This window comes from Podarcis bocagei (genome assembly GCF_964188305.1).
Source record: "Podarcis bocagei genome assembly, chromosome: 11".
Taxonomy (NCBI): Eukaryota; Metazoa; Chordata; class Lepidosauria; order Squamata; family Lacertidae; genus Podarcis; species Podarcis bocagei.
Genome location: NC_138136.1, coordinates 1,702,322 through 1,730,190, shown reverse-complemented (window position 1 = coordinate 1,730,190; position 27,869 = coordinate 1,702,322). Strand labels below are relative to the sequence as shown.

The 27,869-nt window shown below is 44.3% G+C and overlaps 1 protein-coding gene and 1 long non-coding RNA gene across 5 annotated transcripts in view; both read left to right on the top strand.

The window, feature by feature from the left end:
* The first annotated feature begins 7,925 nt into the window (after positions 1-7,925).
* Positions 7,926-27,869, top strand: part of KLF9 (KLF transcription factor 9) — a 29,674-nt gene continuing 9,730 nt past the window's right edge. The window contains exons 1-2 of one of the 2 annotated variants that reach the window (XM_081213884.1): positions 7,926-8,876; positions 10,679-10,886. In XM_081213884.1, the coding sequence (XP_081070010.1) occupies positions 8,348-8,876; positions 10,679-10,788 (639 nt within the window). In that variant the 5' untranslated portion in view covers positions 7,926-8,347 and the 3' untranslated portion in view covers positions 10,789-10,886. Of the gene's footprint in view, positions 8,877-10,678; positions 10,887-27,869 lie in introns of those variants that run through there. The other variant, XM_081213883.1, reaches the window with a different exon arrangement.
* On the top strand, positions 10,896-21,061 carry LOC308597825. 3 transcript variants are annotated; one of them, XR_014013158.1, is made up of 5 exons: positions 10,896-13,193; positions 13,728-13,808; positions 15,283-16,832; positions 20,346-20,422; positions 20,514-21,061. It is a non-coding gene; the product is annotated as an uncharacterized lncRNA (long non-coding RNA). The 3 variants fall into 3 exon arrangements; XR_014013159.1 differs by having other exon boundaries at positions 10,896-13,261; XR_014013160.1 differs by lacking the exons at positions 10,896-13,193; positions 13,728-13,808 and having other exon boundaries at positions 13,815-16,832.

Below are 27,869 nucleotides of genomic sequence, written 5' to 3'. Positions count from 1 at the left end.
GTACTTTTGCTTCATTGACTATGCAAAAGCCTTTGACTGCATGGACCACAGCAAACTATGGCAAGTTCTTAAAGAAATGGGAGTGCCTGATCACCTCATCTGTCTCCTGAGAAATCTCTATGTGGACAAGAAGCAACAGTTAGCTGGGTATGGAACAACTGATTGGTTCAAAATTGGGAAAGGAGTACGGCAAGGCTGTATATTGTCTCCCTGCTTATTTAACTTATATGCAGAATACATCATGGGAAAGGCTGGACTGGATGAATCCCAAGCTGGAATTAAGAGTGCCGGAAGAAATATCAACAACCTCAGATATGCAGATGACACAACCTTGATGGTAGAAAGTGAGGAATTAAAGAACCTCTTAATGAGGGTGAAAGAGGAGAGCGCAAAATATAGTCTGAAGCTCAACATCAAAAAAACGAAGATCATGGCCACTGGGCCCATCACCTCCTAGCAAATAGAAGGGGAAGAAATGGAAGTAGTGACAGATTTTACCTTCTTTGGCTCCGTGATCACGGCAGATGGTGACAGCAGTCACAAAATTAAAAAACGCCTGCTTCTTGGGAGAAAAGCGATGATAAACCTAGATAGCATCTCAAAAAGCCTTGTCGAAAAAGATCTATATACTGAAAGCTATGGTTTCCCCAGTAGTGATGTATGGAAGTGAGAGCTGGACCACAAAGAAGGCTGACCACCGGAGAATTGATGCTTTTGAATTGTGGTGCTGGAGGAGACTCTTGAGAGTCCCATGGACTGCAAGAAGATCAAACCTCTCCATTCTGAAGGAAATCAGCCCTGAGTGCTCACTGGAAGGAAAGATTCTGAAGCTGAGGCTCCAATACTTTGGCCACCTCATGAGATGAGAAGACTCTCTGGAAAGAAAAGCTCTGATGTTGGGTAAGATTGAGGGCACAAGGAGAAGGGAATGACAGAAGACGAGATGGTTGGACAGTGTTATAGAACCGACCAACATGAATTTGATGAAACTCCGGGAGGCATTGGAAGACAGGAGTGCCTGGCGTGCTCTGGTCCACAGGTTCACGAGGAGTTGGACATGACTAATCAACTAAACAACAAAGCACAAAAATATGCAATAGTTCTAGACTCCATGAGGACCACAAACAAAAAAACAAGCACTCAGTATCCATTGATTCTAGAATAAGATGCCATGTGTACATCGCCTGATGGAGACCAGCTCTTTCCAAAGGCCACACAATCAGCCTAGAAACTCCCCATGTTGAGTTGATGAAGTGAAATATGGAAATATCCTTTAGTCAGAGTAGAAACTACCAGAGCAAGGTCCAAGTTTATTATGACAGCTTTTCTTTTAAAATTGTGCTCTTTCCTACAGGGTGTAACTTTGTTAGCTAGAACATGTTCTGTAATATATATTTTTAATGTGATTTTCTTAGCTGAAACTATGAGCTGTCTGTATTACTAAGGCACTTACTACATTGCTATTTAAACACCATTGGATGCATTCTGAACTCAGATTCCTCTGACCTATTTTGAATGCTCTGAAACCTAGACTACCTTCCATCACACTAAAGCCAATGGATCCTAGAAAGCAGTTGAAACAGAAAGCTGTCTTTTTTCTGATTAATAATAAATACAGTGCAAAGTATACATGCAGTTATAGCTAAATGATTTAAAGGTCAAGCAAGAAAAAAAAACCTAGGCCCGAAAGTAGCAAAGCTCTTGATACTTAGAATTTTTTAAACACTTTTCCTTGTCGCTGGCTAAATCTAGTCGTATCTGCCCACCAAGAACTTGATGCCTCTTCACCAATAAGCATCTTGAACTGTCACTGAAGGTTCAGACTGAAAGACCTTGCACACACTCAGAACACCATAGAAGCCCCTTGTGATAATGTGGTTTTTACATATTCTTTAGCATTGCTGAAATATCAGTGTTAAAACTGTGTAAAATTTCAGAACATAAATATATCAGATTATTAAAATTTCACCATCCACTATGAAAGGAAATTTCTGTCCAACATCAATTTTATCCAATATTCAAAAGCCTGTTGTCAGAAAATAAAAACACATTTTAGATATTCTGCATTTATTTTATGATTCAGCCCTTGTTGAATAAGTAATGAAAGCAAAACCAACCAGGAGAACCATATACAATAACAGTTCATTTAATTTTTCAAACTTTTCAGTCTGAATAGATAAGGATCATACCACTTCTGAAAAGTTCTCAGGATTCAGTTTAGTACATCCTACATAGCTATTATAAGGTGTCATAAAGGCTGCAATCCAATGCCATTTACCTAGAAGTTAGTCCCACTGAATTCAATGGGAGTTACTTCTGAGTAGCCATGCATAGACTTGCACTGTAATACTTTGATATACAATATTTAATATTTATACATTAGTTTCAGTTCCAAACTGTTGGATATATTATGTCTTAATCTCCTAAATAAGACAATACTCTCACAGTCACTCTCCTTTGGAACTTATCTTGAAAGTGGGCTTAACAGTCTTGAGCAATAGGGCAAGCAACACTCATCCTAGATAATTTTACATTAACCAATTCTCCATTGGATGATATTCAATTATGGCATTCTGCTTGCACAACAGGACTTCCCCTTTCTCTCCTTCCCTCTTCAGTCCCCCCTCCAGGTCATATGCTCTGGAGAGTTGGGGGGGACACTAAAGAGCTGATGGGGGGCAGAGGGGAAGGAGGAGGAGAGGACCTGCTACGTACGCTGGTGCAACATTGGATCTCACCCACATATTATTTAGTTCATTCTTTAATTTTATGTCATTTGGATTTTTCTAATTCTTGACATGTTTATCCATGTCTCATTTCAGCCCTTCTGTTTTTTAAAATAATTGGCTCAACTTATGCTCTCTGTTTAGAAATATATCTTTACTTCTTTGTTACTCTTTTGCTATTGAATAATGAATCCTTTTCCTATTCAATTTAGGAGTCTGTAACTAACTTTTATTTACGTTTTTCTTTACTTTTACTTCCTCCTCCTCCTCCTGATGCCTAGCATACTTGCCACTGAGAACTGGTTGAATGGATTTCTTTCAGCACTGAAGAAATCCTGTAAACATTTTTATTTTATATATACCCGATTACATTCCCTTATATCTTTTGTCTTTGATTGTCTTCCCTTATATCTTTCTTCTTTCCTTCTTCTTCCTCTTCATTTTGTGTGGCCAATGAGATCTGGACAGAGTTTCTTTGTAACTAGTATTTATTGCTTGCTTGCTTGCTTGCTTGCTTGCTTGCTTGCTTGCTTGCTTGCTTGCTTGGTTTCCTGAAACTACAGATTCTTGAAGCCTATAGAAGAGCGTACAGGGATGGAAAAGTCAGGAGGTTTTGCTCCTAGCACCACAGATGCAAGAATTGAAAAGTCCAGGAGTTTCTTCTATCCTTTGTGCATGGTAAAGGAAGCAGGAAGAAAAGGAATGTTTGCGTTACATCACACTGCCTTCTTATCTCTCTAAACTCCAACATATTTTGCTGAAAGACTAAGAAGTCAAACTGTCAGAGAGGCACTGTGAGATGGGCCTGTGAATTCATGGGGCAAGTCCATTGTATTTCAGGCTCCACTGCCCCATCTGTAAAGGTTGCTGGGAGGATACATAAAACAGGGAATGCATCTGCACTAACCTCAGGTGTAGATTGCTCTGTACATCTAAATGAATGAAGGGGGAAGCTGTTAACTCTCTCTTGGTTCACATTTATCTGGAACTTGCTTATATTCTATAAGAATAAAGAATGTTCTTTTCCCTTCCCTCCCATTTACTCTCACAGTGTCCCTGCCTTTATTCAAGAATGGCGCTCTGACCTGAATGCTGATCTGTTTGTCACTCCTTTACCCTAAGGTCACTATAGTCCTCTTTTTTGTCCCTCCACTAGAGGCAGCTTATGGTTTGTTTTCTTCATTCTGGTCAGGGACGCAAGCAGCCATCTCAAAGTCCTTTCATGACTTGAACTTCATCTCAAGCAAAAGCTGTTGGTTGGGCTCAGTGTCTACACAAGAGACTTTGCCACAACGGGAGCACCTGTCCATTAGTTAACTGATTAGCTAATAAGCACCTGTGACAGCAAAGCCAGACCAGCATCTGGAGATGCAGTCCCTCAGAATTCCACCAGAGGGCTGGAGCCTCTCTCTGATTTGCTCCCAAGACAGCCAGTCAGAGGGAGGCGGAGCCAGCACTTTCGGAGGGAAAATAAAAGAAGCCATTTCTGAGGGACAGACTTAGATAGGGCTTGATTTAGATGAGACATAGGGCTCAGGTTGAGAGAGAGGGATCAGGAGAGGTTTGTCTGAGGGAGAACTGGCTGTGTTTTGAGTGGAACATCCATTCTGAGGAGAACATCTAAAGCCAGAGAAAATAGCCTCTCAGCTTAGATAGGAAGATCCAGTTGAGGGTCTTGGGAAAGTAAAAAAAGGATTTAAACTGGAGGGTTGAGTCTGAGGCAGGAGAGGAAGAAACTGTGGGAAGACACTCTTATTCTTGGGTCTCCTTCCAGTCTGGAGGCCAGAGATCTTCTGGGAAAAGACGACCCTCAAACCAATAACAAGGGCTGTGGGGACCCCCTGGGTCTGTTATACTAACTGGAATACCTCAAGAGTGAGATTGTTAAGAGAGAGGGGAACCGAGGAAAAGTGGCCCTCACTCATGAACCAAATTGCTAATCTGTGAAGGAAGCTGTGCAGCATCAAAAGTATTTAACTAACACCTCTCATAACTAATTACAGATAGGTAGCCGTGTTGGTCTGCCATAGTCAAAATAAAAAAATTCCTTCCAGTAGCACCTTAAAGACCAACTAAGTTAGTTCTTGGTATGAGCTTTCGTGTGCATGAAGTGTGCATGAAGTGTGCATGCACACGAAAGCTCATACCAAGAACTAACTTAGTTGGTTTTTAAGGTGCTACTGGAAGGAACTCTCATAACTAAGTAAAGGAACAAGAAACTGAGTTAAGCATTTTACCACCTATTCTGGAAACCTGAGCATCTACCTGAAGTGTAACAACTGATTTTTAGCAACTGAAGTTTAAGAAAAGATGTGCACATACTACTGTGTTTAAGCCTGTGACGTCCTTGTATTTAGTTTAAGTGATACGTTACCTTTTACTGGAAAGAACGAATTGCCTGGCCCAACTTTGTTTCACAAACTTCTCTCTGTAAATAAAACTCTTCTTGTTTGTTTGTTCAGCTTCTGCCTAAGACTCTGAATGACTAAGGTAAATTGTAGAAATGTATGTAATTGGTGTACCGTGAGGTAGGTTCACTATATTTAATTGGGGGCAGTCAGCGGAGTGAATCCACTCATTGGGCTAGAAAATCTACCTGCTTCACTAGCCAGTTTGGAAATGTTACTAGGACTTGACAATGGTTATTATAATGAACAACTGGATGCATTACATAATCAAATTACTCATTTTAAAATGTTTTGACATGATTGTCTGGAACTCTGGGAACTTTAGTTCCATAATAGAGCTAAGGATCTCTGTCTAGGAATTGTCAATACAACAAGACAAAATTTAACAGCGATAAATGCAAAGGTTTGCATTTAGGTACAAAGAATCAATGGTACAAAAAAAGAAAAGAAAAGAAAAGATGGGGGAGACCTGGCTTGGCAGCAGTACTAGCGGAAAAAATGTAAGTGTCTTAGAAGATCACAGGCTGAACAAGAGCCAGCAGTGTGATGTGATGCTACAGTAACAGAAACATAGTGCCCAAATCACGGAGTTGTACAGTAATAGGATCTGCACAGTTCAGACCATGTCTAAAGTACTCTGTCTAGTTCTGGACACCACATTAAGAAGGAGATTAAGAAACGGAGTGTGAACAAAGAGGATGATCAGGTTGGTGAGGGATTTTGGAAACCAAGTCCTTTAAAGAATGATTGAAAGAGCTGTATATGTTTAGCCTGGAAAATAGAATATTAAGAGGTGACATGGTAGTGGTTTTCAAATATCTGAAGGACCTTTATGGAGTAGATGGATCAGACATGTTCTCTCTTGCTCCAGCAGGCAGGACTAGAACCAATGAGTGAAAGTTAAAAGGAAGCAGATTTTAGTTAAGCATAAGAGAAACCTCTAATGGCCACAGCTGTTTGACAGGAGAACAGACTGCCTCAGGAGGTGGTAGGTTCTTATCTCACTGGAGATGTTTAAGAAGAGGCTAAAAGGCCACATGTCACTGATTCTGCTCCTGCATTGCCAATTCTGCACTGAGTAGAACTTGGACTAGATGACTTTTTAAGCCAATTCTGATTCCATCATATATCCCTTGTTGCTGTTGACAGTTTTATAAATGGATTCCAAGAGGAAATGTGGCCACCTCAATTCATCCCATCTTTAGATGAATGACTTTAGGCCATTTGTTACCAGAAATCCCACAACTTAATTTGATCAACATTTTCATCCACTACGTTTAAGTTACTTTTGCAACTTTGGGCACATGCTATTTATCTGTATCTAGAAGACTTGTCCATTCAAGAAAAAAGGACTTCTTGTTGCTGTGTATGACACACACATTTTATCACCACCATTATTTCACAACCCTTTATGCACATCCAATGACACAAGAATGCACCTAGGTGGGTTCCCTGAATGGTAAACTTGCAGAAGCTAAGCAGGTCTGGATGTGATCATCACCTTAATGGGAGACTGCCTACAAACCACATGCAAGATACCTAGAGTTCCATGATGGAAGAAAGGGAAGAAAATCAATAATAAAGCATGGGGAAGGTCTTAAAATGGTTCTCATGGCACATATATCAGTGGTGCTACATTGTTTCATTCATGAATGCCATCGCTTTGGAGGCAGAGCCTTCACCTTGGGAAGATTTTATGGATGTCCTCACAGAAGATGTTATTGGCTTTGGCAGGGTATTCCTGTGCAATTGTGTGGCCTACTCCCACAGTTCCGTGAGGTATCTTGCCCAGGCAATGACTGTGGGTAGACCTATGTAAAGAAGAAATATTAATTGTCCACTAGGCATGAATTGGTTCTTTCCCTACCTGTTGCATCATTTTCGAAGTGGTTTTGTGCAGTGACGTCATGAAGGCAGGGAGCGCCTATTTCCACAAGGATGCCCTGAGCAAATACCTTGGGAGTAAGGTAGATTTTGTTTTTAACCAGAGACTTGAAGGCCTGCCACGTAATCTAATACAATACTCATTCCACACACCATCTGTGGGAACGCCAGGAACAGGCTTTTGCTCGTGCTTACATAACCCCCCCCCCCACTCCCCGCCAAAGCTACTCTCTGAAGTTTGCCTTTTGCTCCCACCTCTCTAGTTTACAAGTGAGAACTGCTCGGCTTGTATTTTTGATTGGCGGAGCCACGGCGAGTGACATCAACCCCATCACTTTCGATTGGCCCGCTGGTTGCTGGGACTAGAAGGACTTCGGGCGGGCCAGTTAACCCCATCTCTGCCGAAAGTGCAAACTTCGGAGCTCTTGCGCAGGGCGCGGGGCAGGACGGGGGAGAGCTGCCCCGGGAGGGAAACGGGGCGCAGCGCGGCGCCGCGGGGGGGGGCGAGCCGGGGGGAGGGAGAGCCCCGCCCCGCCCCCCACGCCGGCGCGGGCGAGAGCGGCGCGCGTCGCCCTTTTAAGCGGGGTGTGCGCGCCTCCGGAGCAGCACGCGGCTTGGCGAGCGGGAGCCGGGATTGGCCGCGGCGCGGCTGGCGGTCCCGCCTCCCCTGCCCAAAGGCCTTCTGAGTGGCAGCGCGAGAAGGTAAACAGAGTGGGCTCGCTCTGGCGGCCGCCCGGGAGCTGCGGGCGGGGCGGAGGCGCTGCTGCTGCTGCTGCTGCCAGAGCGGGATGGGCTTGGGCGAAGCGGGCGCCGAGCGAGACGCGGCCGGAGCAGCGCGGAGCGGCGGGCAGCGCGGGCAGCGGCTGAGGGTCCCGCCGGGCGCCGCCTGACCGGGAGCTGCCTCCGGGCGGGAGGAGGAGGCGCGAGAGCGAGCGGGGAAACACCCCTCGGTGCTACTTGAATTACTTGAAATCGCCACTTGTGACACTGTTCCGGCGAGGAGGAGCAGCCTCCGCCGCCGCCGCCGCCGCCAGGATCGCAGCCCAGCCCGCGCGCTCTCCCGGAGTTGGCCGGCGTCGGCGGGCGCGAGGGCGGCCGGGTCAAAAGGTGGGGCTGGCGGCGCTTCTCCCTCTTTCTCCGGGGGCGGCGGTCGCGGATGGTCGTGGTTATGTAAACGTCGAGGCGCGGAAGTGGATCCTTCGGCGTGAGCGCCTCCCCCCGCGATCCGCAGCCTGAAGGCAGCGCCCGGAGATCGCAGCCCCCCGGCCCCCCCCGCCTTCGCCCCTCCGCCTCTCCCCGCGGGAAGCGTGGCCCATCGGCGCCCGCAGGATGTCCGCGGTGGCGTACATGGACTTCGTGGCTGCCCAGTGCCTGGTGTCCATCTCCAACCGCTCCGCGGCCCAGCCCGACGTGACCCGGGACGCGGAGCTGCTGAAGATGCCCGAGGAAGAGGAGGACGAGGCCGCCGCCGCCGCCGCCGTGACCAAGGAGATGAGCGACCCCCGGGACGCCTGGAAGGATTATTGCACTTTGGTGACCATTGCCAAAAGCTTGTTGGACCTGAACAAGTACCGGCCCCTGCCCACCCCCTCCGTCTGCAGCGACAGCGTGGAGAGCCCCGACGAGGACGCGGGGTCCGACAGCGACGTGACCACCGAGTCCGGCTCCAGCCCCTCGCACAGCCCCGCCGAGGGGCAGGAGGCGGGCGGCGGGTCCCACCCGCTCTCGCTGCTGCGCGGCGCGGCGCCCGCCAAGGGGAAGCTGGCCGCCGAAAAGAGACACAAGTGCCCCTACAGCGGGTGTGGCAAGGTCTACGGCAAGTCGTCCCACCTGAAAGCCCACTACCGAGTGCACACAGGTGAGCGGGGGGTCCGGGGGGGTCGGGGCTGGAGCTGTTTACAGAAACGCTGCCGTTACATAAAGGCGAGCAGGGCTCTCTTCTCGCTGCTGCTGCTGCTGCTGCTGCTGCTTTGCCTTTAAAAAAAAGATGTCGGTTGTCCTCGTTTGAACCCTCTTAAAGATGCGGCGGTGATTTTCGCTCTCCGGGGCTTCCCGGCCCGTTTCCTCCTTCGCGGCGCTCGAGAGAGCAGCCTGGCTTCGCTTGGGTACAGGGTGTCGATGCAAACGGCACGTCAAGGCGGTGGGGGGGGGGTGGGAGGGAGAGCAAAGGGTGTTTTCACGGGCTCGTCAGGCTCCGGAGCCTCGGGCTTCCCCCTCCCCTCTCGCCTAGGTGTGCTTACACTGAGAAGCTCAGGCCAGCAGAGGAGCTGTTTAGTCCAAAAATGCTTATTTGAGGACGGGAGGAACGCGAGGGCTGGGAGAGGGAGACCGAGAGGCATGCACGGCCAGAGCTTCTGAGGGATGCATCTGATTTCATGATGACTCTCTGCTTCTTGCCAGGGCATCTGGCCAGTGGTCTGCCTGCAGATCTTGTATTGTGTCACCTAGAATTATATTTCAGTGAAGTAAAATAGAGAATGGCAAGCTAACTTCATTCCTCCTCAGCTGTTTCCTCAAATAGCATATTTTCTAGAGCTGCATTTGCTTGGGCCTCCATGGCACATCTTGGTTCCACAGAACTCACTGGGCGTGGCCTGGTTTTGGCAGTTGTTGTGGATTGATGATGTCCTTTCTGAACTCTTGTGAAAAGACACATGGGTGATCCTGATGTTCACTGCATTTTCATGTATGATTGACTGGGCAGAGAAAGGGATAAGAGTGTGAAGTCTCTGTCTTTGGAAACTTTTCTATCTTTTGAAATGACTTTCAGTTTTCATTTAATCCTCAATAATACAGTAGCCATCTTCATTTGAGACATTTGAATGAAGACATGTTGCTTGACTGCCTGATGTCTTAGGTATTAGAATCAGTGGTTGAGTGTGTCTTCAGTAACGTGTTACTTCTAGGGGAATGCTTACTGTTTTATTCCCAGTTTAGAACCCAACCCACTGTAAGGGTCACACCCTCAGCTACTGAACACAGCTGGTTTTTCATTGCAGTATTCAATGTGCATCGCCAAAAGAAAAATGAATTGCTTCACAGGTGCATGTTTAAGTAAAGCTTTTGTGGAAGACCAAGTGATTGGTGAATGTCCCTTTTTCCAGCAAAGGACATGTTATCCATTTGTGTGCGCACATGTGTTGGCAGCTTCTAATAATGGTATGATAGCACACAGGGCTATGTATTTCTGTGGTATGGCAGTGGCAGAACATGGCTCTTTCATAGTTATGTGGTTATACATTTGGACTCAAGTCCTAAGAAAATGGGTGTCTATATTTTTAGTCTTAGACATGGGTGTACCCTACATTCAACTGGTACTTGCCTTGGCAGTGTCTATAGACTGGGAGAGAGGGGTTGTAAATGCTGAATTCACAACCCTAATTATCCATAAAACAGGATATTTTGTGCCCTGAGTTGGATGATATAGCAGTTTTGCAGCATGTTAACCTAGTAATATAAAAAGGTGTCTGTTTTAGCAATTAAATTCTAATTCTAAATTCTAAAAGCTGTGTTTTTAGATTTTAAGGTTTGGCTGAGAGCACTGCATGATGCATACAATCTGCATGGCTTTTTAAAAGTGGAAGCTAGCCTGATAAGGGGAGAGACTGAGTGAGGCAAGAGAGAAACTCATGTTGCTCAATATTAGCATTTTTCTTGTAGATTATTTCCCCACCACAACCTCCCCCCTTAAAAGCCAACTGGAAGAGGAAGAGATCTTTGTTTTAGGAACTGACACAAGACCAGTAGTGCTGCAAACATCTGTGTACTAAAGCATCTTTCTCCTGGAGGGAGTGGCAGAATGTGGATTCTGGCTGAACTCCCCACTGAAGTGTCTTTCTGGCCTAGTTCTGTCTGCTGTGGGAGGGAGTCCCAGAACTGGCATCGTATGCAGTTCAGAGCGGAAGATGAACAGGAAAAGGCGGGTCGTGTGTCACTCAGCAGTGATTCCTGTAGTTAAAACACAGAACATAGGAAAGGAAAGAGTAAGAGCAACACCAGCCAGTTTCCTTAGTAGAGCAGGAGTTCCAGTTAATTTGTGAATGTACAGAAGTCCATCACCCGAGGCTGTTCCACTAGCTTTTGGTGCCCATGCTGAACCAGTAACATCAGAGTTGGACTGGACTGGATTTGTGTGCTTTTGGCAATTAAAATGTTTCAGTTATCATATTATTTTGCAAAGTATGGATTTAATAGATTTGGTTTGAAATGTGTACTGGATTGAAATTCTCCCCAATCCCTACCTGCCACTGGTTTATATTCTACCAATAATGACATCTGCTCAATGGTCTGCAAGTTAGGAATGCAAATTACTTGCGTTATTAATTGACCTGCTAGGTGTGTACATACATGCACTTATGTACATCCATTTATGTACATACACTTATGTACATACATACATTCAAACTTATGTTCTACTTCCCACCAAGGATTTTGTTCTCTGCCTTTTACTAGCTGGAAAAGTGTTCTGGGTGAGAAATAATAAACGCCATGCTCTGTTTTGCTCTTTGAAATTCATTTGTATCACTGAGTTATTTACAGCTAGTAATAGCTTGTAGTGGTTAAATATCCCCACCCCATACAAAGTTATTCCTTTTGCTAGTAAATCCCCCACATTTTCTAGTGTAAAGTTGAATTATTTTTATTTATAGTGGGGGGGGGGGAGAGACAATACCATTGTATTAATGAGAAAATCAAAGGAGCCTTGTTTAAAGGTTTAAGTCTGTGTCCTTAGCAAACAAGACACTTGGACTCTACATTTGAGTGTAAAGCTTGCTTGCCTGATTAAAACCCCGCGAGGCCCATGGCATATACTGTGTGTTCCGTAGCTATATGGTGGCATTTCCTCAATGGTACCTGCCTGCCCCCACTCCATGGGCTGGCTCCCATTGGACATTGGGGATCTCTTTTTTAAAAAAAGCACATTTCTGCTTTTATTACGTACAACTTTTAATGTATACTTAAATAGGCCCTTTTCTTCACTGGAACTTGCTTTCTGGGCCACCGAGTCCAATTTCCCACGCAGCCTTTCACAGCCACTGTGTAAAGAAGGCGCAGGTAAACCCTTGCCTGCTCCATTGTCTTACATTTTTAATGCATGCGCTCACATTTTATTCTGAAGAACGGTGTCAGAATCCTGCTCAATCCCCCTTTCAAGTAAAATGTTTTTTCAGTGAGTTTTTATTCATTATACAGTGTAAAACTACAAGTGTCATAGCAGTCTGTGCCATAGCTTATGAGGGCAGCTGTACTGAGCAACTTACCAGAGCACAGGGCATACTATTCTAGTTGAAGGGGCTTCCTCAAATTTAGGGTGTATCTGCTCCATGTCCAAGTGGGAGGGGGGCCTGGAGGCACTTGCATGGTCCTTGTGGACACTGTGGACATTTTGCACCTGGCTTTCAACCACCTGGGATCAAGGAAAGATTCCAGGGTGCCAGGATGGCAACTGACATCTCCACCACCTGGCAGCAAGTGGCTGGGAATCATTGCATCTGGACTGTTCTCTCACATTAATACTCCATCCTGTAGAATTCTATCAGTTATATTTTATCTGCACATTCAGAATGAATTTCTGGAGCCAAAATGCTTTTTCTGTGCAGTCTGAACAGGAGCAGTTGCCATTAAGAAAAAATATCGGAATAGGCCAATATATACATGTGGAATGTGACTTTTCCTCTTTGAGTTCTCAAAGCTCTTAACTGAGCTCAGTCTGTCATCTGAACTGGCCAGATATTTAACTGAGAATCAATCACAGTCAGCCCATCGTTTGAAGAATAAGACTTGAGAGCCATATTGCCCCCAAATGACAACTAGACATTCTGTTTGGGGACTGTAACCTTGGTTTAAGGCGCCTTTAGGAGTTTCTAACCCTGCTGTGGGGGATCTGCATCAGTGTAACCCTAACCACGCTGAAAATCTCTCTGAAAGTTGTGGAAGGTCATAGTGTGTGAGTTAAGGTGAAAGAGTTTTTAAAAAAGCATATATGGGTCTGTAAACCATGATAATCACAGCTGTCTCCCAAACAGGCTCTTTCTCCCTTCTGGGGTCAGAAGTACATCTTGCTTTGAGGGCTGCATGTGACATAACAAAGGAACAAAGAAAGCCCCAAATCGCAAAGTTAGCAATGGATATGAACTTCAGAGCAAGACTCCATGGTAAAACTGTGGAATAACAAGTAATTGAGAAGTTCAATACGTGTCATTTGGATCTCAATATAGATAATGGTTTCCTATCCTTCTACTGGTATTTAAACTTATACAACTACCTTGGCAATTCCTTAAATCATTTAAATTATAATTGAATTATTACTGGTGGTACTCTTTGATGTCATTGCCACTCAATCCCCATTGCAGCTCTCATCAGCCTCAGGCAGCCTGGCAGTGCTCAGGGATGTTGCAGTCCAGCAGCATCTAGAAAGCCTCACAGCTGCCTCTCTGGATGTTGATTATATGCGTGCCATTTGAGGTCTCCATGTAAGTTTCTCGTTTCTAGCATACACACTAAAAACAAACAAACATTGGTATCGTTTTAATAGAACTTTGGGTCTAAATCCATGATGGTAATTAAATTCAAAGTGCTGCAGTTATCATGGATAAGATGGAAGTTACATGTGGTTTCAACATCTATCCTGTGTTTGAGAGAAAGTTCTCACAATAAGTTGTGTCTTCCACATCAGAAGTCCCAACCTTCCCCTATTATTCACTCACAGGGAGAAATGCAGTGTGTGAATGGATGGATCGAGGATATGCTCTTGTGAACACAATGCCTACTTGAGGTGACTGGCGCGACAGTAAGGATTTCTCTTTGCAAGAATCCTTTTATTTTTAAAACTCTTATGCTAGTGAAAATACTGTGTGAATAGTGAAATGCATTATATTTGACTCTAATACCATATTGATAATGCCTGATTAAATGGCAAGATCAGTTTCTATTACTCACAAACTTTGTTTTCTAATGTTCATTTCTTCTTCATCTCAAGTATAAAACACACATATTGTATCCTAAGGGGGGTAAAATGCATATTGAAGAGGAACGCAGTGAGCAATAAGAGTCAGAGTTACTCATAAGCTTTCATTCTTTCACACCAAAATTGGTAACTATAATTGCCACAAATGGACATTCTGAAAATGCCAGCATTAATGATTTATTGCTCCATGTTGTCCCTTTGCAGAAAAGAGCATGTTCTGTGTTTGTTTGTGCTTTCTAGAAAATGAAGTACATTACTTTTCCATAGCACTGTATAATATTCACATTATTTGTTTATTTATATCTATATAGATAATATACACACACACAAACACCCCTCTCTATATTTTAACTTTCAAAAACACCAAATTTAAAAACACCAAAAGAAACTCAATGCAGCTAACAAATCAAAGCATTACACAACTTTTAAAGCATATCTTGCAGTTCCTGTTCCTTGACACAGTCCTGAAACCAAACTATTAACATCATGAACTAACCACAATAATAATTTCTAAAATAGCCATCAAATTAAAGCAGTGTTAACTGTAACCATCTAAAAGCTTATACACACACACACACACACACACACAGAGAGAGAGAGAGAGAGAGAGAGAGAGAGAGAGAGAGAGAGAGAAACAAAAGGCACACATCCCACCTCCCCTTCCCTCCACCCCCCAGTTGTACAGCTTTCATACCAATCTCGACATACGACTAAATACCTGGTGACTCCCCTTCCACCCTTTTCCTGGTTTCTCCTCTCCCCCCCCCCATTGCGTATTCAAAATTTTTAATCTTCGAATATCTTCTTTTATTAAATTCTATTAACTCCTATTCTGATGGATTTACTCAAGACCTGCTAGGTGGTATTTACTTGTTTATACTGGTTCTTAAAATATTCAATAAACATCTTCCAATCATCCTTATATTCTTTATCATCTTTTTCTCTTACCCTGTTCATTATGCTTGCCAATTCAGCATATTCAAACATTTTAAACTGCCACTCTTCCTTGGTGGGTACTGTATTTGTTCCCACCTTTGTACCAATAAGATTCTAGCAGCAGTGGTGGCATATAATATTTTTTTTGTTGTTTTGTTTTGATTTTTAGGGACTTCTGTTGTTACCATTCCCAAAAGGAATGCCTCAGGCTTTGGGGGGAATTTTTTTTGAATATCTTTTTTAATGTATTGTAAATTACTTCCCAGAATTCCCTGATTACTTTACAGGACCACCACATGTGGGGAAAGGGTCCCTCTACTTCATTGCATTTACCTTTTTCTTTTTTCAACATTTTCACTAGTTTGGCAGGTGTTAAATAGTATGTTCTTGCTGGCTGACTAAAACAATAAGGGACCTGACATATCTCAGTTGGCAAAGTGTTCCACAGGCTGGGCATCGGAAAAAGCCCTGCCACCGGTTAACATCAGTCGTATTTCATGGGGTCAAGGGATCTGGAGATGATGACCAGAACATATGGAAGAAGGCAAGTATTTGCTGAACTGAACTGCCATCCCAAGATTGCAATGGCTTTGGAAATCAAATTAAGATTCTAATATCTGGACCTTCCATTTTCCAATTGCTTGCAAAGAGCCCATTCCCTAATATTTCAAAATATTTGACTCATATAATATGTAGACTGGCTCCTATAATATGTAAACTGTTAATGCCTAGGAATGTTTGGGCTCAGCCAATGTCACCCTGCCCTTTCTGAGCCAGAACAGCAATCTGCAGCATATTTATTGCATCTTGCAAAGTCAGTGGGTTATGGTTCTCTTTCTTAACCATACAAAAAGGAAAGAAAAATGGTTACAGCTTTCTCAATTCTGTAAATTAGTAAAAACAAAGAAAGAAGCAAGTTTGAAGCTTTTGAAAACAGCAAGCATATTAAGTATATCAATTTTCTAAAAAATGGAAACATCTTGCCATCTGAAATTTGTGGTTTTTAATACAGGAGACTCCTGATTCCTTGTATAGATTACAAAATGCAGCTGTGCAGCAACAGAAATGTCTCACAGGGACAGGTAGATACCTAACCCAAATGCTGTATCCACGCTTGAGTAATCCAGAGACCTTGTCCCCCCTTTTTGCTGCTTGGCTGTCCTGCACTGTTCAAATTACCTTTGTTTCTTCCAAGAAAGAAAAACAATTTTGCTAAAGTTGAGATATTGGTGCTAAAGTCTGTGAAGCTACTGTTTTGTACCTCAGTGGCTTCTCTGGTCTAATCACTCTCCTTTGTGGGCCATGTTTTCCTAGCAAGCAGATACCATGCCTCTAGAAATGCACATACTGTGGATCTAAATGCATTTTCTTCTCACCAGCATCAGTATCTTTGTGGCTTCCTAACAAGCTGACTATTTATCACATATATGAAGGGAAATGATGCTTTGCAGATCTGCTGCCAGCTGGCCATGAAGTATCCAGATGCTTGTAAACCTCAGGATTCAGTGAGAGTGGAATTCTTAATCTTGAGTCTTTGGAACTGGGTGTTCAGACTCTGTTGCCCAGCCAGGAATCATTTCCTTGGGATAATCCATGCCAGAAGAAGAATGAAGGAGTAGCATGGCCAGTGCCAAACATTGGGGGATAACAGCAGCATTCTGGAACAAGGAAGAAATCCTGATCTGGACACATTCCTATACTGCTCACCCATCCATTGAGACTTCAGTCATTTCTGGGCAATTTGGATACATCTCTGGCTAAGATTGACAAGAACTGCATAGCCTAGTGCTGATGCAAGCTGGTGGGCGGGTGCTTGGACAGCGCAAGAGCGCAGAAGACCCTAAGCACTCTCGGAAGAAAGCAGGAATGCCGCACATTCCAGAGGCCTTGGGAGACAAAGAGGAATGCAAGGTATTTCAGAGTGTTTTCTTTGTATTGTTTGTGGTAACTGGATTTTTGAGTTTGGGGATTGTGGGTACATTCATTAATTCTTCCTATACCCCTTTTATTTATGGGGTGAATGCAACCTTTCTAAGAGCTCCGTTTTTCCTTTCTTAGTTTTCACTTTATCTGTTTAAAAGCTGCCTCAGGCTGACGCGCAACAGTAAATGGAAGCACAATAAATCATCTGCAGGATCAGGTGTTCTGTTTGCAACTGTGGGCATCCAGAGGCCCCTGAGGAGCCCACCCTAAGGTTGCAAAGGACACCCACCCACTGCTGTTTGCCGAAGCACTGAGGTTCCATTTAGCTATCACAGATAATAGCTGTAGCATGTTATATGCTGAGTTCTATAAGTTGGTTGTGTTGCATGAAATACTTCTTTTCTTTTCTTTCCTGCCCTGAACCTATTGCCAATCAGTGATACATCATGGTAAGCCATAGTAAATAGTTACCTTGAATGCACAGATTGCTCCCACTTCACTACTCCTTGCTAGTGAGTGGGAGCAACAAACAGTGATACAGGATTTAGTTTGATATTCCAACTGGGGGTTGTGATTTTTTTTGCTCCAAACAAGCCACTTTGCAAAGTCAAGGTGTGTCGTTGACTTACCAATTGTGGTTTGTATGAGCAAAACAAACCACAATCCATGGTGCATCTGTAATGTTAAATCAAGGGTTGTGGTTTGTTGCTGCCCATTGGCAGGGAGCAGCAATTTGCACATTCACAGTAAATCATTAATTTTGGGGTGAGCCTGTGTTTCTAGTATTATGAAAGGGAGAGAAAGTTCTCTATCTTCTTCAAACTAGTCACTTTTAAAAAATTGTCTACCATGCATGCTCCAATTCATCTTTTTTATAAAAGAGCTCCAAATGCTTTAACCCCTTTTTGTGGTGCAAATTAGAAATGTAACCTGTATCCCAAATGTGATTGCACCTTAGATATCTGTAAAAGCTTTATGATGCATGTTTTGTTTTGTTTTCATTTCCTTTTCAATCCGTATCCTAATGACTCGTAACATTAAGGCTGCAGCTGGGGACAAGGATATAGAGAAGCGTACACTTGCCTTCCTTCACCCCTCCCAAGTGGCAGGCGCCCTCCTTATCCCTGAAACTGCTCTTTAGATTCCCCCAAGTCCCAAAAGGGGTATATATGTGTGAGGGATGCACATTTCAAAGGGAAATGCACCCCCACCTCTCTTTTTTGAGCTTGAAAGAAGCTCCTGGGTCTTAAGGGGCATGGGTGTAGCCAGGATATTTGTTGGAGGGGCAGGCCTTTTATTAGGGGCGCAGAACCTCAGTTTGTTATGTATTTTTATTGAATTTTATTTATTTAGGGGGCAGCTGCCCCCATGCCCCCCCTGGCTATGCCCATGGCCCTGGGCCACCTCTGAAGAGGGAACTCCACGAAGGAGGGAGGAGAGCATGTTCAGAATGTGGGCATGTACTCTCTATGGATCTGACCAGTGAGCCAGGGTTGGGATTCAGATTAGGGTCTCTGGATTTGGGTGTGGATTTGGGATTTAGGTGGGCAGTGGCTTGTTCCCTATGCTGCCAAACCTATGTGGCTACGCAGTGTCACCGGCTATCATTCCTATCAATTAAGATGGGCTGGGGAGCGGCTTCCCCAATTTCATTTGAGAGAGCTGGTAGTGGGAGCCAGGCCTTTTCAGAAGCTCCTACACTTCCATAGAATTTCTTCTCCAGTGATAGCTGCAGATGCCCAACCCTCTTTTAGTTCAGAAAGTTATTAGCATTCTGGGGGAATATTTTAATTCTTAATTTTACTGCTGGTTAAATATTATATGCTGAAGGAGACTCTTGAGAGTCCCATGGACTGCAAGAAGATCAAACTGATTCATTCTTAAGGAAATCAGCCCTGAGTGCTCACTGGAAGGACAGATCCTGAAGCTGAGGCTCCAATACTTTGGCCACCTCATGAGAAGAGAAGACTCCCTGGAAAAGACCCTGATGCTGGGAAAGATGGAGGGCACAAGGAGAAGGGGACAACAGAGGACGAGATGGTGGGACAGTGTTCTCGAAGCCACAAACATGAGTCTGACCAAACTGTGGGAGGCAGTGGAAGACAGGCGTGCCTGGCGTGCTCTGGTCTATGGGGTCACGAAGAGGCGGACATGACTAAATGACTAAACAACAACAACAACAAATATTATAAACACCCAAACACAATTTTTAAAATGTGGTTGGCACTCTTTCTCAGGTAGTTGAAGACCAGCAGCAAAGACTTGAGCCAAAGCAAGGCCACTGAGAAACAAGTGGGAGATGCCAGCATTCTCTAGTGAACCTCACAGTATTCACAAGGCAATACCTTTTTTAAACCACAAAAGGGACCAGCCTTCCTCCCTACCTCCTCCCCACCCCTTAAAAAAGAGAGCCCAATGAGGACTTAGTCGCCTCCAGGAGCCATAAAATATTGAGTGTCAGTTTGAAAAGAGAAATGGACTAAGAGAGGGAAAGGGACTGAGCCGGCCGGCTGGAGCCCCATCGAGGGCAAGGCTGGTTGCTGGCAGCCTGAGAAGCGCAGCTCCCCCCTTAAAGGGAGAGGAAGCAGGGCAGCATTTTGTTTCAGGTCTCGTGGGGGATATAGCTATCAGTGTTTGATTGTAACTTCTATATTTACCTCTTGGACTTTTTTGTAAGTAAAACGGCCTGTTTGGCAGCATACTAAGTTTAAAGCACTACTTTATGCGCAGTGCACTTTTTAAATGGCCAAGGTATGGAAGCAAGGAGTATCAGCTGTCAGGAGGATTTGGTTTTAACCCCCTTTTCTGGCCTTATCTCTCTGCCCTTAGAGTACACTACTGTAATAAAATGAATGTTGCGTAGTATACTCCTACCACGTGGACGCATCACAGCATTTGCCAGACCAGCCATTCTGTGTCTGGACTTCACTTTAATTTACAGGCCTCCCTCCAGCTGATCTACTGAAACTGTTGCCAAGTAGGCAGATTCAAGGCCAGCCAGCCAAGTGCAGGATAGTAAAGTACATACAAGACAAACAACTGACCTTCTTCGGCAGTAATTTACCTCAGGCCACTGGCATAACCTCTGTAAGTTTTAGGAACAGCAGTGTTCCATCGCTGTACTGTACTCAAGTTTGTGAGTACAGTATGGCTAATTCTTGCTCTGCCCCTAGTGAACATTATACTCCAGGGTCTGGATGTGTTTGGTTTCCATCCATAGAAGTAGAGCTCTGTAGCTCTGTTTTTTATTTTCTTCCAGAGCAGGGCTAAGACAACATGGAGCTTTCCAGGTGTCGCTGAGCTCCAGTACCCAGCATCTCTGACCATCGGCCATGTTGCTTGGGTCTGGCAAGAGCTGGAGTCCAAGACCATCTGGAGAGCCACACGGTTCCCCATCCGTGCTCTATCTTGAGCTCTTGGTCAACAGTGTTTCCTGGCAAAATTCAGGACCATTGTTAACTTGCTCCCTGTCTTCCGCTCCCCATTTCTGTTTCCACATAGGACCCATTTTCCCTCTGCAGAAGCTGAACTCTCAGAGCAACTGACACCTTGCTTACCAAGCTGATATGTGCAAGAAGGTGAATGCAAGTTGTTTTATTTTATTGGATTTTCTGCTACTCTGTGGGCACTATTAATAATCCTGTTAACTGCCTCCATTTCTCATCCTAGAAACCACTGTTATACCAGAAACGGTTTGGAAGGGAAGCCAAATACCTGGGCACTTGTCACAACGAGAAGCAAAGGTTGGCTGTGATGGCCAAATACCTGAGCAAGTTCAGTAGAATGAAATAGAAAACTCTGCTCTTAAATCTTCAGAGAATATGGCAGGAACAGTTTGGCAGACTTCTACATTCATGAAGGCATCTAGATAAGCTTTCTTGTATAAGCTAGAGGAAAGCAATGTGTTGCCAGAATCTATCCAACATTGTATCTAAAAGAGGTGTCAGCAGCAGGAGTTTCACAGGACTCTAATGAAAACAGATGCACTTTTACCTCCTGACACCGGTGTGGATGTAGGATTCACCACCTCCCTAGAAATTCAGGCAGGTACAGATTGGTCACTGGGCTGCTGCATCCTGTCTGTTTGTGCTTTCTCATGGCTTTCCTTTCTTCTCAAGGAGCAAAGAGTGAACTTCCCAGGAAGTAAATATGGTAGCACCTGCTTTTTGCCCCTGACCCATGTAATCGTATTTTTCTAAATAATTTTTTTTTTGGTACTGGTCATCTCTGTGAATCTGTTACAGATACTGCTCTACTACATCATATCTCAAAACTCATATTGCTAATACATTTGTCTTTTGAAATTATCCTTCTCCCACTTCACATGAAAACCACCATTGTTAAATATATACCGTATTTTTCGCTCTATAACACGCACCTGGCCATAACACGCACGTAATTTTTAGTTACAGATGGGTAGCCGTGTTGGTCTGCCATAGTCCAAATAAAAAAATTCCTTCCTGTAGCACCTTAAAGACCAACTAAGTTAGTTCTTGGTATAAGCTTTCGTGTGCATGCACACTTCTTCAGATACACTGAAAGCACCTTAAAGACCAACTAAGTTAGTTCTTGGTATAAGCTTTCGTGTGCATGCACACTAGAAGTGTGCATGCACACGAAAGCTTATACCAAGAACTAACTTAGTTGGTCTTTAAGGTGCTACAGGAAGGAATTTTTTTACGTAATTTTTAGAGGAGGAAAACAAGAAAAAAAATATTCTAAACGAAACAGTGGATGTATGATTTTTGTGGTTCATGCAATGGCCACAGACATGTGATCTGACGGTGAGTTTGGGATAGCCCAATGCAAAAATCCTGAGGATCCATGTGAATCCGTGCTTTGTAACCACATTTTAAGTGGGGAGGGAAGGAAAAGCACTCAAGGGACAAGGAGCATGCGTGGGGTGGGTGGAGAAGGATGCTGCTAATAATGGAGAAGAGGGGTATAAGGGGAGAAGGCTTCTCTCCTCTCCCGCTTTGCTCCTTTAAAACAAGCAGGCTCTGCTTCTCTCCCTCCTCCCCGGCTTAGAGAGCTGAAAAGTTTTGCTGCTATTTAGCGAGCTGAGTGGGGAGGAGAGAGGGACAGAGAGCACGGTTTAAAGCAGCCAACCAGACAGGAGTCGCTTACACTTGTGTAAGCGGCTCCTCTCCCGCTTTGCTGTTTCAAAGCGAGCCACGGAGGAGGGAAGGAAGGGGAACCATGGATCCTCTGCTCACAACTGCAGCAGACCCCCCCCCCATGCCACCCATAGGCATTCGCTCCATAACACGCACAGACATTTCCCCTTACTTTCTAAGAGGGGAAAAGTGAGTGTTATGGTGCAAAAAATACGGTAAATGGTCACTAACACCAGGCAGCCACCCACCTACCCTGGTTTCTGACCTCAGCAATGTTATTCTCTCCACCTACCATTTCCGTAGAATGAAGATGTCCTTATTAATAATGGCTTATTTCATATTTGCAGAAATATTTCTGTATACTGCATTTCCACATGGCACTACTAGAGTATCTAGGCATATTTTTTTGGACCTTCAGAGTCTGTCGTAATAGTTGTTTTCACGGATTTGCAGAGGGCAACAGACATATGAGACTGCCAGTTACTAATACCGTGGTACCTTGGTTTTCGACCGTCTTGGAAGTCTAACGTTTTGGTTTTCGAACACCCAAAACCTGGAAGTAACTGCTTTGGTTTTTGAACGCTTTTCAGAAGTCAAGCGTGCCATGTGGCTTCTGTATTGAGTTTCCTGGAAGTAAATGCTTCGGTTTTCGAACGTTTTGGAAGACAGTCTTCCAGAACAGATTACGTTCGAAAACCAAGGCACCACTGTACTTGGTATTTAACCACTACCAGTCCCTCAATAATAACCCCATGTAGCACAATGAATACAGTTCTTTCCATGGGATTTGTATAAACCCATTCTTTTTGTATATATATCCTTTGTACTGTGAGCTGAGGTCGGGCTTTTCCATTATGGTTTCCCTGCCCTCAGTAATCTGTTGCTCTGATGGGACTCTGAAGTCTTTAGGTGGTGAGGAAAAGGGTTATTTTGTGAAGAAGAGGGAGGAGAAATCCAAAGGGCAGGGAAAGGAAGGCAATGTGTTTCCTTTGGCATTAGGGAATAGTGGTCCTCGGAGGCATGGCATTTTCATGCCGTGTGCACTTAGCCCACCATGAGTCCAGTGAACTTGCAGGGGCCTGGAATGCGCTGCTGTTTTGGGAAAAATCAGTGCCTAGCAGTGTCCATCCACTAACTCAGTCTGTTCTGTAGGGAAGGATGGGGAAAGCTGTGGCCCTCCAGATGTTTGACTCCAAGCATGGCCAGCCTGCCCAATGGTCAGGGATGAAGAGAGTTATTGTCCAATAACATTCCTGTGTGGGAAATACAACCACTTCCCGCTGTACAGTGGTACCTCGGGTTACATATGCTTCAGGTTACATACGCTTCAGGTTACAGACTCCGCTAATCCAGAAATAGTACCTCGGGTTAAGAACTTTGCTTCAGGATGAGAACAGAAATCGTGCTCCAGCGGCGCAGCAGCAGCAGTAGGAGGCCCAATTAACTAAAGTGGTGCTTCAGATTAAGAACAGTTTCAGGTTAAGAACAGACCTCCGGAACGAATTAAGTACTTAACTTGAGGTACCACTGTACTCTGCTTATCTTTTTTAACTACCATCCCACAGTTGCTAGCAGGTCAATGAGGACTTAGGAAGAGAAGGGTAGTTTGTTTGCTTTGTGTTTCAGAGAATCCTGCTAGTCATAAAGAAGAGTACAGAAAATCCCCACAGCTCACATCCGTTTTCTGTTAGCTGCTGTCTACGAAAGCAGCTGTGAAGATCCATTTTATAAGCACAACAGAGGCGGAACTTGGATCATAGTATTTTCCTGGCGGTGGAGTTTGGTTAATACATGTGGGTTATTTAGAGTCTTTCTGTTGCCCATGTACATTCCTACAGAGCGAATGCCACTGCCCTGAGCCCTTGACGATTTCCAGCCCATTGCTCGCCCTGGTTCTCTCCACTGCCCCCCACCCAAGGTATGTGTTATTTCACCTATCTGCATAAGCAGGAGTCAGGGTAAATCTGACACAGACGTCTTTCATTACGAGAAACGTCTGCCATTCTTTCTTTAAAATAATATTGTGCTTCATTCTTGGATTCAGATCATCAGGGACATAATATTACTCTTCCCTCGAACACAGCATAATGCGGGATTACTTATTCTAGCAGAGGGCTTGTCGCATTCTGTCTAGCAAAATTTAGTCTTGGAGTTGTCCATAGAAAGTTGAGTGCCCAGAATTCAAAGGACATCTGCCTAAGGGCATTGTGTGCCCAGTCCTTGTTATTTTCCTTTGAAAGTGACCAGAAACCATGTGCTGCCTTCTGTTCATTCAGTAGAACTCCCTCCCAGATGAGATTAGACAGGGACCTTTCTTCTGGACTTTGGGCATATGACTAAGGTAGTGTTTGGTTTTATGATATTTTCTGTTGTTTTATTGTTCCATTTTCTGTGGAATGTTTTTATGTATACTGTTAAGAAATGTGGTATATAAATGTCTTAAATAAATTGAAATTAAAATAAATGGTATTTGGGAGGCATTTTGATTATTGACTCTCAGGGAAGAAGAGCTTAAAATACACTGATGGCTATTCCCCCCCCCCCCCCATGCAGAAGTTAGTGGAAAGTGGCTGCAATCCTGCACCTACTGAGCTGGAAGTTATCCAGACTTGACTCAGTGGACTTACTTCTGAGTAGGCACATATAGAGAGGATCATTTTGTAGGTGGGTGGAGTGCTTTGTAAGTGCTGTTAAGATCACCTAAATGGTCCTAGTGGTGACAAATGAAATGCTCAGAATCTGGTTTCTGAACATGTTGTGCTGAAACAGGGTATTGGATCTCCATTGCAGCTTGTCTGAGTGGCCTGCCCTGTGAAAGCTCTCTCAGTAATACAAATGGCGTTCCAGATCCGTGCAAGCTGTCACTATTTTTTGCTTCATCTGTTTGACTCCCAGGTTGGGCCCAAGTGTGGATACGGCTCCACAATATGCCTCTCAATACTTTGCCTTGGTTAGGTCAGCAGAAGAGAGGACTTGGATAGCAGAAATGTTCTGAGGTATCCCCAGGCGACCACTTTATGATGCTGTTTGAGAACACTTAAAAAAAAAAAATGCTTCTGCCTATAATAGTTGTCTGGCCACATAATGAGATGCCTTAGTTTTCTCCTTGATTTGTTAGCTGCTTCTGAAGCTACCAGTTCATCTTTTATAATCTTCTTCTTCTTCTTCTTCGGCGATCACTCGTAGCTGAGTAAGATTAAGATTGTCTTCCATAAACACGGTTTTAACAGTGAATCCGTAAGTGACTGTGGAGGCCAATTCTGGACCCACATGTCTTTCCACAGTGGGGACATTGGTTTCCGGGCGGGAGTTGATCACGGTGTGGATTTGCCAAGCGTGCCTTTCTCTTAGCATGTTTCTCCCTTGCATCCTGAGTTCGAGTGTCTTCAAAGTCCATGACACCTTTGGTAAAGGCTGTTCTCCAACTGGAGCACTTGCAGGCCAGTGTTTCCCAGTGTTCTCATCTTTTATAATACTACCATTATGAAATAATGGGAGGAATTCAACATCACATGCAGGTGATCGTTCTGTCTAGGCAAGTGTTTTAACTTTCCAAATGGAGCAACCCCTCCTCTTTCCCTGCACACTGTTCTGGGGGTGCTCTGCCCCCCAATCCAATTGCAGGGAAAGGAGGGGGGAAGCCCCATTGCACAAGTAAGTGGGGGCCCTTGCACAGGGCTCCTGCTGATGGGACTCATGTGTTGAATCCCGCCCAATGATTAGACAATCATTCTCCTATTTCTAAGCCCTCAGAGATGCCTCATGGGGAATGAAGTTTAGATCCTTCCATATCTATTAATGTTGTGTTTTTTTTTTGTCTTTTACCAGGTCTCCTAGCCTGCCAGTACATATTTGCATGGGCACGCCTAACTATATTTCTCTTTAGCATGGATCAATATTAGTGAGTTTGCACCAGTGAGTCAGCACCATTGCTGCAACTGTGATATTTATTTCTAAATTAATAAAAGCTGAAGGGTGATAGCATGCCCATTGAGCAGCAAAAGCTGCTTTGTGGCCACTCCAGAAACACAGGGGGTGGTGGGAAGGGTTAATGGAGCATTCCCAGGCAGGCGCTCCCACATTCTTAACTACTGTTGTGGAGATAGATGGCAGAGACTAAAGAGGAAAAGTGGCCTAAAGTGAACAATGAGGTGAAGTCTGAAAGATCCAGCTTTGCTTTGGGGAAATATTACTTTCAAAGTGTTATTTCCAATGTGTAATGTAATGCAATCTAGAGCCAGATTAGAGAAAAATTGGGAAACTAACAGACAGAGAAAAACAGGAAAAGTGAGATGCAGCGGTTGGGTAAGGAAAACAAAAATAGGGTGATGATTCAAGTTTTAGGCCTTCTAGCTGTAACAGGTGGGGGCTCCATCACAAAGGGGGCAAAAGCGCACAGAATCCTTCTCCAATGTTATTTTGCTCACACTTTGTAGAAATGAATCTGTCTCCAGGCAGTGGTGAGGGGCCAGCAATGCAGCCCTTGCACCCAAGTATGACTTTGTTTTGAATTCTCTGAACCCTACGAAATTGGTTCAGAAATAGAAAGGCACTGGCTGGTACCTCTCTCCACAGAGGGTTCCTCTCTAGTCCCGAAAGAAAACAATAAATGTGGCTTGGAAGCCGGGAAATGAGGGGAGAGAGAAGGTAAGGGGAGTCTAGCTAAAGCCTAGGTCACAGAAGGAAGGAGCCTGCTCCTGAGGCTCATCTTGGAAAGAAGCGTCTGTGTAGCCCTTGCAAAGCAGCAGAAAGACTGAAATGTGGAGAAGCGTGGATCAGCTTGTGCGCAAGGACTGGACCAGAGCGGTGTGTAGCAACTTCAAGAAGGAGGTGGGCTGCCTTGTGCACCCATTTATGTGGAGAAAACCAGACCTGACTGCCTCACCCTGATTGTATGTTTGGGTAGGGGGGCTTTTTTCACAAAGGCTCCAGGCTTGTACCTAAGTGATATTTCACATCAATAGATACCAGTGGCGTGTTCCTGGGACCTCCTGAGTTCATTAACTGCCATGCCACAGGGTGAAAGCCCATCCATAAAGGTGTGTTTTCTTAATCCATTTTTAGCAAGATACCATGGGCTTTACTGAAAAGGCATGAAGGCTTCCTGTAATGTAAAAATGAATACTCCAGACCTAATTAACCCTTGCTGAAAGGGGATGGACATGGACTTCTCAGAACACACTTAATTTAATTTGGATGAGAGTATTTACTCTCAGTGGGAGATACCCACAATTCAGCCAGCTATTTGTTGCATTAGATGTGGCACTGGATTGAATTGGGGGAATGTGCAGCTTCCTGCTTGTGACCATCATGTGCTGGGATCCTTGCTGACTCATCCAAGAGGGGTGTTCTGTGTCCACCACAATGATGCTCATCACTCAGGGCAAAGCCTGATGACGCAGGGAGTCTAGGGTGGGGAATCCACAATTCCCGCTGAACCAAGCTTCTCAGTAACAGTGCCTCTCATTTTGCTTCTTCGGTTTATCACCTCTCTGAGCACGTGGGCTCAAAGCTGCTATTGTCATCCTTCAGCTTTAAAACCATTTTCACTCATAAATACAATATATTTAGGGGGTTTCATGTTGGAGTTCAATGAAACATCCACCAATCCCCACTGCATGTCTCCTGGGACTCGATAGGACTTTCAGAGTTGGATAACAACCTGCCCTTTGCTGTTATTGTTAAGAATCTGTTTGCTACTTCATTTATACCTAGTGATGCTTTTTCTCTCACACGATCTGCTTATATTGGCATGACTGGCAAGTCTGGGATTTCAGTTAGGCTACAGCATGATGTCTGAGGCAGCTCCTGGATTCCTAATAGTCACAGTTTGCGTTTTGTGGTTTGGTTTTGCTTTGCTTTTGGAAAACAAGTTTCCAGCCCATGGGGTTCTAGAGTTGTATTTGAG